General features: G+C 42.9%; 1 protein-coding gene across 1 annotated transcript; it reads right to left on the minus strand.

Annotated features, from left to right (window-relative positions):
• Positions 1 to 309: 309 nt before the first annotated feature.
• On the minus strand, positions 310 to 3,996 carry LOC141252329 (uncharacterized). Its single transcript, XM_073670495.1, has 2 exons — positions 3,519 to 3,996; positions 310 to 1,347 (listed from the first exon to the last, which is right to left on the minus strand). Exons 1-2 carry the CDS (start codon positions 3,992 to 3,994, stop codon positions 1,191 to 1,193), a joined length of 633 nt encoding a protein of 210 aa, XP_073526596.1. The 5' UTR covers positions 3,995 to 3,996; the 3' UTR covers positions 310 to 1,190.
• Between the last annotated feature and the right edge of the window lie 9,862 nt (positions 3,997 to 13,858).

Raw genomic sequence — 13,858 nt, forward strand, 5'->3', positions numbered from 1 at the left:
TGGTGGTCAGAGATGTTGTTTTACTTTACAAAGCTCCAAACCCTCGAGCGTAGGAATGTATTCAAAAGATGCATGCTTCCTGCAACCACCACTAGAGGGAGCTAATACGAGATGATCGTTGACCTCAGTGTGTGAGAAGTGTGCAGTGCAGTGCTGCCTCCGGTGGCAGTCGCAGAGGGAGTCATCTTTGACATCCTCTTCTACGCAGAGTATTTGGAGCTCTGTATAAAAAAAAACATCATAAAGATATATTAAAAAAATGAATCAGAGCAGAAATCTGCAAGTAAAATAGATTTAAAAAAATTCACTTTACAAATAATAAGTTTTTATTTTTTTCCCATACTTTTTGAAGGACAGGCTTCATCCCCCCGCAGCATTCCCATGCGATACAATTACTAGTGAAGTACATGTCGTGGCGCTATGATGAATACACTACATTATTACAATCTTCTATCACATCCGCTACATGAGTGAATACATTACATATCTTTAAAATACCTATAAACTCCACATTGAAGATACGTCGGGCTTTCATATGGGAACGTCGTTCACATTTACATTTATATAAGAAAATACTGAAAACACACATTTCTCAACACAACTTCCCGCTGATGCCAATGAGCAGCCGCCATTCTGTGTAGGACGCCTGAAGCTGTCGGAGATGAATGCCGCCATTGTGCTGAAGGTACGTCATGTAGATCAAGCTTTCTTCAGATTAAGTCAATCCTCTGTGGCGGTCAATGGCGTATGTAGCCCATGAGGCTGCCAGGGGGTCCATGGTGAAGGGACTTCCCACCCTGGTTGACCTCAACGTCATATCCAATGGAAGGTTCGAACCGCCGCCATCGTGCTGAAGATACGTCATGCAGATCAAGCTTTCTTCAGATTAAGTCAATCCTCTGTGGTGGTCAATGGCGTATGTAGCCCATGAGGCAGCCAGGGGGGCCATGGTGAAGGGAGTTCCCGCCCTGGTTGACCTCAACGTCATATCCAATGGAAGGTTCGAACCCTTCAGAGGGCACCACAACATGGAAGAAATAGCCAAAAAGTCATTCCACCTCTGGGAAGTTGGAGTTCTTCTTCTGGGGTGGATGGAGAATATGAAGGTATAAACCAGCCCACCTAGCAATTTGGTATGGGACCCGCCATCTCCTTTCTCTACACCCCTAAATCTACTTATTGGCCCACGATCAAGATTTCATCATGTTTCTGTAGGCCAAAGTGGTGGATCGTTCCAACTGTTTGGCTAGAAGGACATCCAGATCTTGAGACGTCTTGTCCAGCTTCTCCGCCAAATGGGAGGTGGATTGAAGCAGATGATTCATCGTAAGGAAGTTATTCTTCAGTCTAGAGAAGAAGCAGAATAAGAAAAGTGAGTCAAAGAAGGAAAATAATTGCAACATTTTTGGGATTCGGATAGTATGAAAAATAAATTTTTGGACTCTGCCGGTATAACCTGTGCAATGTCAGACCCTATGAGATGATATAGAGCTGATCAGACCCATGTCCTACAAACAGGAGGACAAAGTGCTACAGAGAGGTGGGTTATCAACACATTTGTCAACTGCAGCTTGCTGATGGTTTCCATTTTGGATCCAACATCTAAATGACTACGAAGTGAAATCAATAGAAATAAGACACTTTTGGAGATTGCGGTGGCCAACGAGACGAAGGAGTTAACTCCCGCGGAAGCCGATTGCCGCCCCATCACTCGGAAAAACATCCTCCTGCCATTATAACGTCGTTAGTCGAGGACTGTCTCTCCTTTTGTTTTACACTTTTTGGAATTGATGATTTCCAGGCCGTTACCTGAGGATCATCCATCATCCTGCCAATAACAGTGTGGAGATGATCTGCGGCCGGTTGTTCTGCGGACAGATAAGATCTAGAGGAGCCAATTATTCTCCTGTGGTTGTGGGACGCTGCCCCCCCCCCACAGGTAGTGAGAAATGTGAAGGCAATTGTACATGTTCCTTAAGTAGCATCCTCCTCGGTCATCACTCGTCCCATGCTATGCGTAGAAGAACGGTACAGAGGTCATTCGGATGACCAGTGGGAGCCCAAGGGGTCGGATCCCCACCAATTCTGCAATGATGAGATGGGTCATAAATGTCTATCAGGAGGGGGGTTCACCTTTGGGACTGGCACCAATATTGCAGAGTATTAACATGTTCCTCGGATCAGCTCATTGCTCGTGTGTTGAGGACCCATAAGAAGTAACAAATGAGTTCATCAAAGTATCAGAAGATACAGGAGTCCATGAAGCGTCCTACGTTTTGGTCAACAGCCATGGCCACGAATAAGGCACAACCTTCAGAAACCTAGGACACTTTATGGACTCCTGCACTTTTTTTTTTATAACGTTTATTCCTTCATGGTTAAAATAAGGTGTTATGGGATCCTCGGACCCCCAACCCATCTGAGAAATGGAGGGCACCGTATACAGTAAGAGAAAGAATGGAGAATTAGCCACTCTCACCATGCTGCTCTATGGGAGATAGGGAAGCAACTGAGCAAACTATCTGATTCCAATGGAAGAGAATGGAGACCGAAAGGAAGGAGAGAAGGAGGAAAAGACGGAAAGAAGGAGGGAAGGAGAAAAGGAATAAAAGAAGGAAGCAAAAAGCAAAGAAAGAACAAAGAAAATACCTAGTAGAGGAAGGAAGGAGGGAAGGTGAGGAGGAAAAGAAGAAAGGAAAAAGCAAGGAAGGAACCAAGAAAAGATGTAATAGAGGAAGGAAGGAGGAAAGGAAGGAGAGAAGGGAGGAAGAATCAGAATAAGGAGCAAAGGATAGAAGCAAAGAGTGAAGGACTGAGGCTGACAAGAAAGGAAGGAATGAAGGAGGGAAGAAGCAAAGGAAGGAGAGAAGGAAATATCAGAAGAAAGATTAAAGGATGGAAGCAAGGAGTTAAGGAAGGAAGCAGAGAAGAAAGGAGCAGAGGTGGGAAAAAAGTGAAGGAAGGGTGGAAATATGGAAGGAATGAGAGAAGAAAAGAAGTAATAGAGGAAGGAGGGTGGGAAGGATCAGAAGAAGGAGCATAGGATGGGGGAAAGGAGTGAAGAATGAATGCAGAGAAGAAAACAGCAGAGGAAGGAAGCAGCAAAGAAAGGAAAGAAGGAAGGGAAGTGGGAAGGAAGAAAGGAAGAAGCAAAGGAAGGAGTCAAGGAAGGAATGATCTGAAAAGGAGCAAGAAGTGAGGGAAGGAGGCAGATAAGGAAGGAGCAGAGGAAACTTGGAAGGAGGTAAGCAAAGAAGTAAGGAAGGAGCAAAAGGAGCAATTGAAGTAAAGTGAAGAAAGAAGAGAATAATCGAAGGATGGATGGAGGAGCATAGTAGGGATCGAAGGAAGGGAGGAAGGTAGGAAAGAAGGAAGGGAATTATTCTTTCCTCAAAGAGAAGTCAAGAAGAAAGTGACTGAAGATGAAGTGGAGCCACCAATATCCTTCAATATCACATTGGTGGATTATATCTAGGTGTTAGTTTAGACAACTGAACACATGAGGCTCGGAGTCTTACTTCTTCCTCTCATCCAGGAGCTCTCCTCCATCATCATCCATCCGGGTGTGGAGCTCATGGATGATTTTGTTCAGTGTCCCATAGAATTCCTTGTTGTCCTCCCGGATTCCCTTATTATGTTCTGAGATGACCTGCTGGTACCCCAGGTCCTGGGCGTCAGCGTTCACCGTATACTTCAGGCTCTGCAGAACCCGATTGTGGTCCTGTAGAAGGTTCTGGAAATACTTCACGTCCTCCTTGATGCCAGCAGAGTTGTCCTTGCCCAGACAGGACTCCTGACGAGGAGTCACAAATGTCAGCTGACACGTGTTTGTGTCTTGTGGGTGATGGCGGGAATCTTTAGGTTGATCCTGAGGAGTGTCAAGGATGTATCCAGACCCCAGATCGGCCAGGATGTCGTCTCCACTTTGGCCGGAGCTGAGGGACACAACGAGGCAGAGGTTCAGCACCAGACGGACGGCCACGAGCTGCCGCATTGTACCCTGCAATCACACAAATAGGAAGCATTAATGTCGGCCTCTTACCCAGGATGTTCTACTGTGCAGATGGAGGAGACTTTATTGCATATAAATTACATGTTAAAGGCATTTTCTAATGATCTTTAAAGGGGTTGTTCACTATTTGAAAACTATTAGGATAGATCATCGGTGTCAGCTTGAAGGGGTCCGACACTCACACTCACCGACGATCCGAGTGCCGTCCGCTCTTCACTGACTAATAGATAGGAGAAGGTGGAGAAACTTTTAATTTTTTCATAAAAAAACACTGAGAAATTCGGACAGCACATGAAAAAAATGGACGTCTGAATGAAGCCTTAGTTGACATCGAACATTATCGGAAATAATGATAACCAATTTTGTAAATGAAGCCGAATTGTTATCCAAAGACAGAACTAACATATTCTTGTATAATTTCCTTAACTATTTAAAGACTTCTGATTACTGTCAGTGAACCGAGATGTTCTTACATTAAGGGCTCGAGTCATCACTGCTTTTGTGCCTTTTAAAAATGGTCCTATTATTTAATTTGCACCTTTTTTAAAGTTACTTTCCCTGGTTTTATCTGTTTGTTTGTTTTTTCTTGCTTGGCATTACGGCCGTGGCTTTGGATATTTGAGCATATTTTTTATTTTGTGCTAATTCATCAAACTTTGTGCTGCCATTTTTATGAATTTGGCACAAAATCAGCTAATCTTGGGCTCCTTCCTGGTATATATATCCCCCATCCTGGTATATATATCCCCCATCCTGGTATATCCCCCATCCTGGTATATATATCCCCCATCCTGGTATATATGTCCCCCATCCTGGTATATCCCCCATCTTGGTGTAAATGTCCCCCATCCTGGTATATATATCCCCCATCCTGGTATATCCCCCATCCTGGTATATATGTCCCCCATCCTGGGCACCATTCTGGTATATCCCCCATCTTGGTATATATGTCCTCCATCCTGGTATATATATCCCCAATCCTGGTATATCCTCCATCCCGGTATATATGTCCCCCATCCTGGGCCCCATCCTGGTATATCCCCCATCCTGGTATATATGTCCCCCATCCTGGGCCCCATCCTGGTACATCCCCCATCTTGGTATATATATCCCCCATCCTGGTATATATATCCCCCATCCCGGTATATATGTCCCCCATCCTGGTATATCCCCCATCCCGGTATATATGTCCCCCATCCTGGTATATATATCCCCCATCCTGGTATATCCCCCATACCGGTATATATGTCCCCCATCCTGGTATATCCCCCATCCCGGTATATATGTCTCCCATCCTGGTATATATGGTACCCATCCTGGTGTATATGTCCCCCATCCTGGTATATATGTCTCCCATCCTGGTATATATGGTACCCATCCTGGTATATATATGCCCCATCCTGGTATATCCCCCATCCTGGTATATATATCCCCCATCCTGGTATATATGTCCCCCATCCTGGTATATCCCCCATCTTGGTATAAATGTCCCCCATCCTGGTATATATATCCCCCATCCTGGTATATCCCCCATCCTGGTATATATGTCCCCCATCCTGGGCACCATTCTGGTATATCCCCCATCTTGGTATATATGTCCTCCATCCTGGTATATATATCCCCCATCCTGGTATATCCTCCATCCCGGTATATATGTCCCCCATCCTGGGCCCCATCCTGGTATATCCCCCATCCTGGTATATATGTCCCCCATCCTGGGCCCCATCCTGGTACATCCCCCATCTTGGTATATATATCCCCCATCCTGGTATATATATCCCCCATCCTGGTATATCCCCCATACCGGTATATATGTCCCCCATCCTGGTATATCCCCCATCCCGGTATATATGTCCCCCATCCTGGGCCCCATCCTGGTATATCCCCCATCCCGGTATATATGTCCCCCATACTGGGCCCCATTCTGGTACATCCCCCATCTTGGTATATACTGTATATCCCCCATCCTGGTATATATATCCTCCATCATGGTATATCCCCCATCTTGGTATATATATCCCCCATCCTGGTATATCCCCCATCTTGGTATATATGTCCCCCATCCTGGTATATATATCCCTCATCCTGGTATATCCCCCATCCCGGTATATATGTCCCCCATCCTGGGCCCAATCCTGGTATATCCCCAATCTTGGTATATATGTCCCCCATCCTGGTATATATACAGTGGGGGAAATAATTATTTCATCCTTTGCTGTTTTTGTTAGTTTACCCACTGACAAAGACATGAACAGTCTATAATTTTAAGGGTAGGTTAATTTTAACATTGAGAGATCGAATATCCAAAAAAAATCAAGAAAATCACATTGTATAAATTAGATACATTTTTTTATGCATTGTAGACTGGTCATGTCTTTGTCAGTGGGCAAACTTACAAAAACAACAAGGGATCAAATAATTATTTCCTGCACTGTATCCCCCATCCTGGTATAAATATCCCCCTTCCTGGTATATATATCCCCCATCCTGGTATATATCCCCCGTTCTGCAGCTACTTTTTAATGCATAGAAAAAAAATAAACCATTCTACTCACCTTCCCTCCGCTCCCCCATTATGCGGCGTCCTCTTCTAAAGCCGGCAGCTGACTTCAGCGTACAAGCAAGAAGAGCGCATGACGTCACAGCCATATGTCCCCAGTCACGTGCACGCCGTCAGCTTCTGGCCTCTGATTGGCCGGCAGTGTGTATTGCTGTGCACGAACCCAACAGGTCTCTGCACCGCAGTACATTCAGTTGAAGTCTGTGCTGGCGTCGGCAGCCCCTCACCCACTGGGCCCAGTCGCGGTTGAGACTTCTGCGACCGCGATCATTACACCTCTGAGTCTTAGTCTATGTTCACACACAGTTTTTTCTTTGCAGCAGATCCCATTTAAAATTCTCTTCAAAAAACACATATCCATGGAAAATCCAACTTGCCATTTTTTTTCTTCATATGACAAGGGTTTTTTTTAGCTTTTTTTTTCCCCCTGAAGAGTTTTTGAAAACTCCTGGTGAAAAAAAAAAAAAGTGCAAGCTACCTGTTTGAAGCAGATCCTGATGGAATCGAAATCTAAAGACTACAAAAAAAAGTCTACAGGGAAAAAAAAAACCTCTGCGAAAACCTTTTACAAATTCTTCAAAACTGCTCCAGGAAATGAAAAACTTTCCAAAAACTCCTAAAAAAAAGGAGAGTTTTCTGACGTCAGCTTGGCCATCTAGTTGTTTTTGAACTACTATAAAAACTCAGTGTGTACAAAGCTGAAGGGTCCGCTAAAGGTGTTTTCAACAGTTTTCTAGTGCAAAACACCTTCAAATGTAGCAAAATGTTTTACTCAGCCAGAAGTTGAGCAAAAATGATGTGACTTTTGGTGGTTTTACACCAGACCGGCCAGCCTCACAAAAACAGGTGTGGAGCATATCGAAGACCAAATTGGTCGTCAAAATTTGTGCCACTTTTGAGCTTGAAATTTCGCTAGTAATTTCTGGACCAAACAAGTAAATATCAGCAGAAGCAGGTTTTGCTGCATTTTTAGTGAAAAAAACAGGTACCGCAATATGTGAAACACATTTATTTTGGGGATTTTCTCAAGTTTAAACCATAATGTCTTAGTGTTCTCAACTGAGATGGCAGTTAGGATTAGTACAGTTTAATGAAATTAGTGATGCGTATAAGGTAAACCTTGACCTACCAAGGAGTGAAATTGAACAATGCCTGTGGCCGACCAAAGTGTGAAAGTAAACAGTGTCCTACAAACTTAATACTCTGCCAATGTCTTAGGTAAACTATTCCCAACCAATTCACCTCCCTCCGCTCTTACGTTTGTAATTGTGTATTTTTTCATGAACTCATATGAAAGTTTTTGTTCAGAATATTCACTATTTTTTCAGCTATAAATTTTTTTTTACACTAAATAATTTGATCAAATTGCCCTTTTTCCAAAAATGGTTTTATGGTTTCATACATGGTGACCAGTGTTGATGCTTCTGTGCTGGAAGCAAAGCTGAACTTTGGGATCCTGAAAAACTTAGCAAAAAATGCAGAAAAAAACTGCTTTTTGTAAGCAGCTTTTTTACTGCCAACAGAGCAGGTTTTGCCTGCAGATAAAAACGCAGCAAAAACGCAACGTGTGAACATAGCCTTACTTTTTTGGGGTTTTTTTGTCTAGTTTTTGCTGTGTTTCTCCTGTTTTTGATTGTTGCCAATTTCTTCTTTGCATTTGCACCTTTTTTCTATCATCCGTTCACCTGTTTGCTTTTTCTCTTTGACATTGTGGACCTGATTTCCGTTTTCCGTTTTCCAGCTTCATCCATTGCTATTTTTTTGTGACATTTTAGCCCACATTTTTTCCACTGGCCTCTCGGTAGCGATTTAATAGATGCCTGATTTTTTTTTTTTTTTCTCTTTTTGGGCAAAAATTTTGACGAAATTTTAACGGAACTTGAAAAAGGACTTGCATTTTTTTATTTGTGCAGAATTCATGAACCCGCATGCGGCATTTTGAAGAATGTGGTGCAAAAAAGGACAACGATAGACAAAAAAAAAAGTATTCCTCCGCGGTGCAGGTGCGGCGGTATTTATAGCTATTGGTGTCAGAGCAAATAATCCTCGGCTCATCCATTACCGGAGGATGAGACAGAAATACTGTCATTACCGAGAGGGAAGAAATGAATTAACGAGGTGCAAATCAGCCGAGATGGTCAGTGCGCTGCAGGTGTCACAACATGGACAACATGGAGGTGCTAGGACCACGCAGCGTCTCCATCTCACAGATCATCCTTTATTCCAGGGCAGGTGTTAGTCTACAACCGTCTGCTGCCGGAGACAGACGAGCTCCCAGCACAGCACCGCCAGGGGAGTGTGCACAGCGGCGGCAGGCGGGACGGGCGGACACAGCAGAGCGCAACCTGGCACCTAACTGTATAGGGTGGGACAGGAAGAAAAAACCCAGTATTGATCATGCAGTCCTATGTAACACCACAGATAATGTACTAGATGTCACCTGCAGTCCTATGTAACACCACAGATAACACAGTGATGACTCTCTGAGTACAGATAATGTAGTAGATGTCACCTGCAGTCCTATGTAACACCACAGATAACACAGTGATGACTCTCTGAGTACAGATAATGTAGTAGATGTCACCTGCAGTCCTATGTAACACCACAGATAACACAGTGATATCTCTCTGAGTACAGATAATGTAGTAGATGTCACCTGCAGTCCTATGTAACACTACAGATAACACAGTGATATCTCTCTGAGTACAGATAATGTAGTAGATGTCACCTGCAGTCCTATGTAACACCACAGATAACACAGTAATAACTCTCTGAGTACAGATAATGTAGTAGATGTCACCTGCAGTCCTATGTAACACCACAGATAACACAGTGATAACTCTCTGAGTACAGATAATGTAGTAGATGTCACCTGCAGTCCTATGTAACACCACAGATAACACAGTGATATCTCTCTGAGTACAGATAATGTAGTAGCTGTCACCTGCAGTCCTATGTAACACCACAGATAACACAGTGATATCTCTCTGAGTACAGAAAATGTAGTAGATGTCACCTGCAGTCCTATGTAACACCACGGATAACACAGTGATAACTCTCTGAGTACAGACAATGTAGTAGATGTCACCTGCAGTCCTATGTAACACCACAGATAACACAGTGATAACTCCCTGAGTACAGATAATGTAGTAGATGTCACCTGCAGTCCTATGTAACACCACAGATAACACAGTGATAACTCCCTGAGTACAGATAATGTAGTAGATGTCACCTGCAGTCCTATGTAACACCACAGATAACACAGTAATAACTCTCTGAGTACAGATAATGTAGTAGATGTCACCTGCAGTCCTATGTAACACCACAGATAACACAGTGATGACTCTGAGTACAGATAATGTAGTAGATGTCACCTACAGTCCTATGTAACACTACAGATAACACAGTGATAACTCTCTGGGTACAGATAATGTAGTAGATGTCACCTGCAGTCCTATGTAACACCACAGATAACACAGTGATAACTCCCTGAGTACAGATAATGTAGTAGATGTCACCTGCAGTCCTATGTAACACCACAGATAACACAGTGATAACTCTCTGGGTACAGATAATGTAGTAGATGTCACCTGCAGTCCTATGTAACACCACAGATAACAGTGATAACTCTCTGAGTACAGATAATGTAGTAGATGTCACCTGCAGTCCTATGTAACACCACAGATAACACAGTGATAACTCCCTGAGTACAGATAATGTAGTAGATGTCACCTGCAGTCCTATGTAACACCACAGATAACACAGTAATAACTCTCTGAGTACAGATAATGTAGTAGATGTCACCTGCAGTCCTATGTAACACCACAGATAACACAGTGATAACTCTCTGAGTACAGATAATGTAGTAGATGTCACCTGCAGTCCTATGTAACACCACAGATAACACAGTGATAACTCCCTGAGTACAGATAATGTAGTAGATGTCACCTGCAGTCCTATGTAACACCACAGATAACACAGTGATAACTCTCTGAGTACAGATAATGTAGTAGATGTCACCTGCAGTCCTATGTAACACCACAAATAACACAGTGATAACTCTCTGAGTACAGATAATGTAGTAGATGTCACCTGCAGTCCTATGTAACACCACAAATAACACAGTGATAACTCTCTGAGTACAGATAATGTAGTAGATGTCACCTGCAGTCCTATGTAACACCACAGATAACACAGTGATAACTCTCTGAGTACAGATAATGTAGTAGATGTCACCTGCAGTCCTATGTAACACCACAGATAACACAGTGATATCTCTCTGAGTACAGATAATGTAGATGTCACCTGCAGTCCTATGTAACACCACAGATAACAGTGATCACTCTCTGAGTACAGATAATGTAGTAGATGTCACCTGCAGTCCTATGTAACACCACAGATAACACAGTGATAACTCTCTGGGTACAGATAATGTAGTAGATGTCACCTGCAGTCCTATGTAACACCACAGATAACACAGTGATGACTGAGTACAGATAATGTAGTAGATGTCACCTGCAGTCCTATGTAACACCACAGATAACACAGTGATAACTCTCTGGGTACAGATAATGTAGTAGATGTCACCTGCAGTCCTATGTAACACCACAGATAACACAGTGATGACTGAGTACAGATAATGTAGTAGATGTCACCTGCAGTCCTATGTAACACCACAGATAACACAGTGATATCTCCCTGAGTACAGATAATGTAGTAGATGTCACCTGCAGTCCTATGTAACACCACAGATAACACAGTGATAACTCTCTGGGTACAGATAATGTAGTAGATGTCACCTGCAGTCCTATGTAACACCACAGATAACACAGTGATGACTGAGTACAGATAATGTAGTAGATGTCACCTGCAGTCCTATGTAACACCACAGATAACACAGTGATAACTCTCTGGGTACAGATAATGTAGTAGATGTCACCTGCAGTCCTATGTAACACCACAGATAACACAGTGATGACTGAGTACAGATAATGTAGTAGATGTCACCTGCAGTCCTATGTAACACCACAGATAACACAGTGATATCTCCCTGAGTACAGATAATGTAGTAGATGTCACCTGCAGTCCTATGTAACACCACAGATAACACAGTGATAACTCTCTGGGTACAGATAATGTAGTAGATGTCACCTGCAGTCCTATGTAACACCACAGATAACACAGTGATGACTGAGTACAGATAATGTAGTAGATGTCACCTGCAGTCCTATGTAACACCACAGATAACACAGTGATAACTCTCTGAGTACAGATAATGTAGTAGATGTCACCTGCAGTCCTATGTAACACCACAGATAACACAGTAATAACTCTCTGAGTACAGATAATGTAGTAGATGTCACCTGCAGTCCTATGTAACACCACAGATAACACAGTGATAACTCTCTGAGTACAGATAATGTAGTAGATGTCACCTGCAGTCCTATGTAACACCACAGATAACACAGTGATATCTCTCTGAGTACAGATAATGTAGTAGATGTCACCTGCAGTCCTATGTAACACCACAGATAACACAGTGATAACTCCCTGAGTACAGATAATGTAGTAGATGTCACCTGCAGTCCTATGTAACACCACAGATAACACAGTGATAACTCTCTGAGTACAGATAATGTAGTAGATGTCACCTGCAGTCCTATGTAACACCACAAATAACACAGTGATAACTCTCTGAGTACAGATAATGTAGTAGATGTCACCTGCAGTCCTATGTAACACCACAGATAACACAGTGATAACTCTCTGAGTACAGATAATGTAGTAGATGTCACCTGCAGTCCTATGTAACACCACAGATAACACAGTGATATCTCTCTGAGTACAGATAATGTAGATGTCACCTGCAGTCCTATGTAACACCACAGATAACAGTGATCACTCTCTGAGTACAGATAATGTAGTAGATGTCACCTGCAGTCCTATGTAACACCACAGATAACACAGTGATAACTCTCTGGGTACAGATAATGTAGTAGATGTCACCTGCAGTCCTATGTAACACCACAGATAACACAGTGATGACTGAGTACAGATAATGTAGTAGATGTCACCTGCAGTCCTATGTAACACCACAGATAACACAGTGATAACTCTCTGGGTACAGATAATGTAGTAGATGTCACCTGCAGTCCTATGTAACACCACAGATAACACAGTGATGACTGAGTACAGATAATGTAGTAGATGTCACCTGCAGTCCTATGTAACACCACAGATAACACAGTGATATCTCCCTGAGTACAGATAATGTAGTAGATGTCACCTGCAGTCCTATGTAACACCACAGATAACACAGTGATAACTCTCTGGGTACAGATAATGTAGTAGATGTCACCTGCAGTCCTATGTAACACCACAGATAACACAGTGATGACTGAGTACAGATAATGTAGTAGATGTCACCTGCAGTCCTATGTAACACCACAGATAACACAGTGATAACTCTCTGGGTACAGATAATGTAGTAGATGTCACCTGCAGTCCTATGTAACACCACAGATAACACAGTGATGACTGAGTACAGATAATGTAGTAGATGTCACCTGCAGTCCTATGTAACACCACAGATAACACAGTGATATCTCCCTGAGTACAGATAATGTAGTAGATGTCACCTGCAGTCCTATGTAACACCACAGATAACACAGTGATAACTCTCTGGGTACAGATAATGTAGTAGATGTCACCTGCAGTCCTATGTAACACCACAGATAACACAGTGATGACTGAGTACAGATAATGTAGTAGATGTCACCTGCAGTCCTATGTAACACCACAGATAACACAGTGATAACTCTCTGGGTACAGATAATGTAGTAGATGTCACCTGCAGTCCTATGTAACACCACAGATAACACAGTGATGACTGAGTACAGATAATGTAGTAGATGTCACCTGCAGTCCTATGTAACACCACAGATAACACAGTGATAACTCTCTGAGTACAGATAATGTAGTAGATGTCACCTGCAGTCCTATGTAACACCACAGATAACACAGTAATAACTCTCTGAGTACAGATAATGTAGTAGATGTCACCTGCAGTCCTATGTAACACCACAGATAACACAGTGATAACTCTCTGAGTACAGATAATGTAGTAGATGTCACCTGCAGTCCTATGTAACACCACAGATAACACAGTGATATCTCTCTGAGTACAGATAAAGTAGTAGATGTCACCTGCAGTCCTATGTAACCACACCCCCCCCCCCCCCCCCACCCCCCCCCCCAGATAACACAGTGATAACTCCCTGTAGTAC

Source organism: Phyllobates terribilis, unplaced genomic scaffold, assembly GCF_046119375.1.
Source record: "Phyllobates terribilis strain yellow unplaced genomic scaffold, ASM4611937v1 Scaffold_8642__1_contigs__length_27826, whole genome shotgun sequence".
Lineage (NCBI taxonomy): Eukaryota > Metazoa > Chordata > Amphibia > Anura > Dendrobatidae > Phyllobates > Phyllobates terribilis.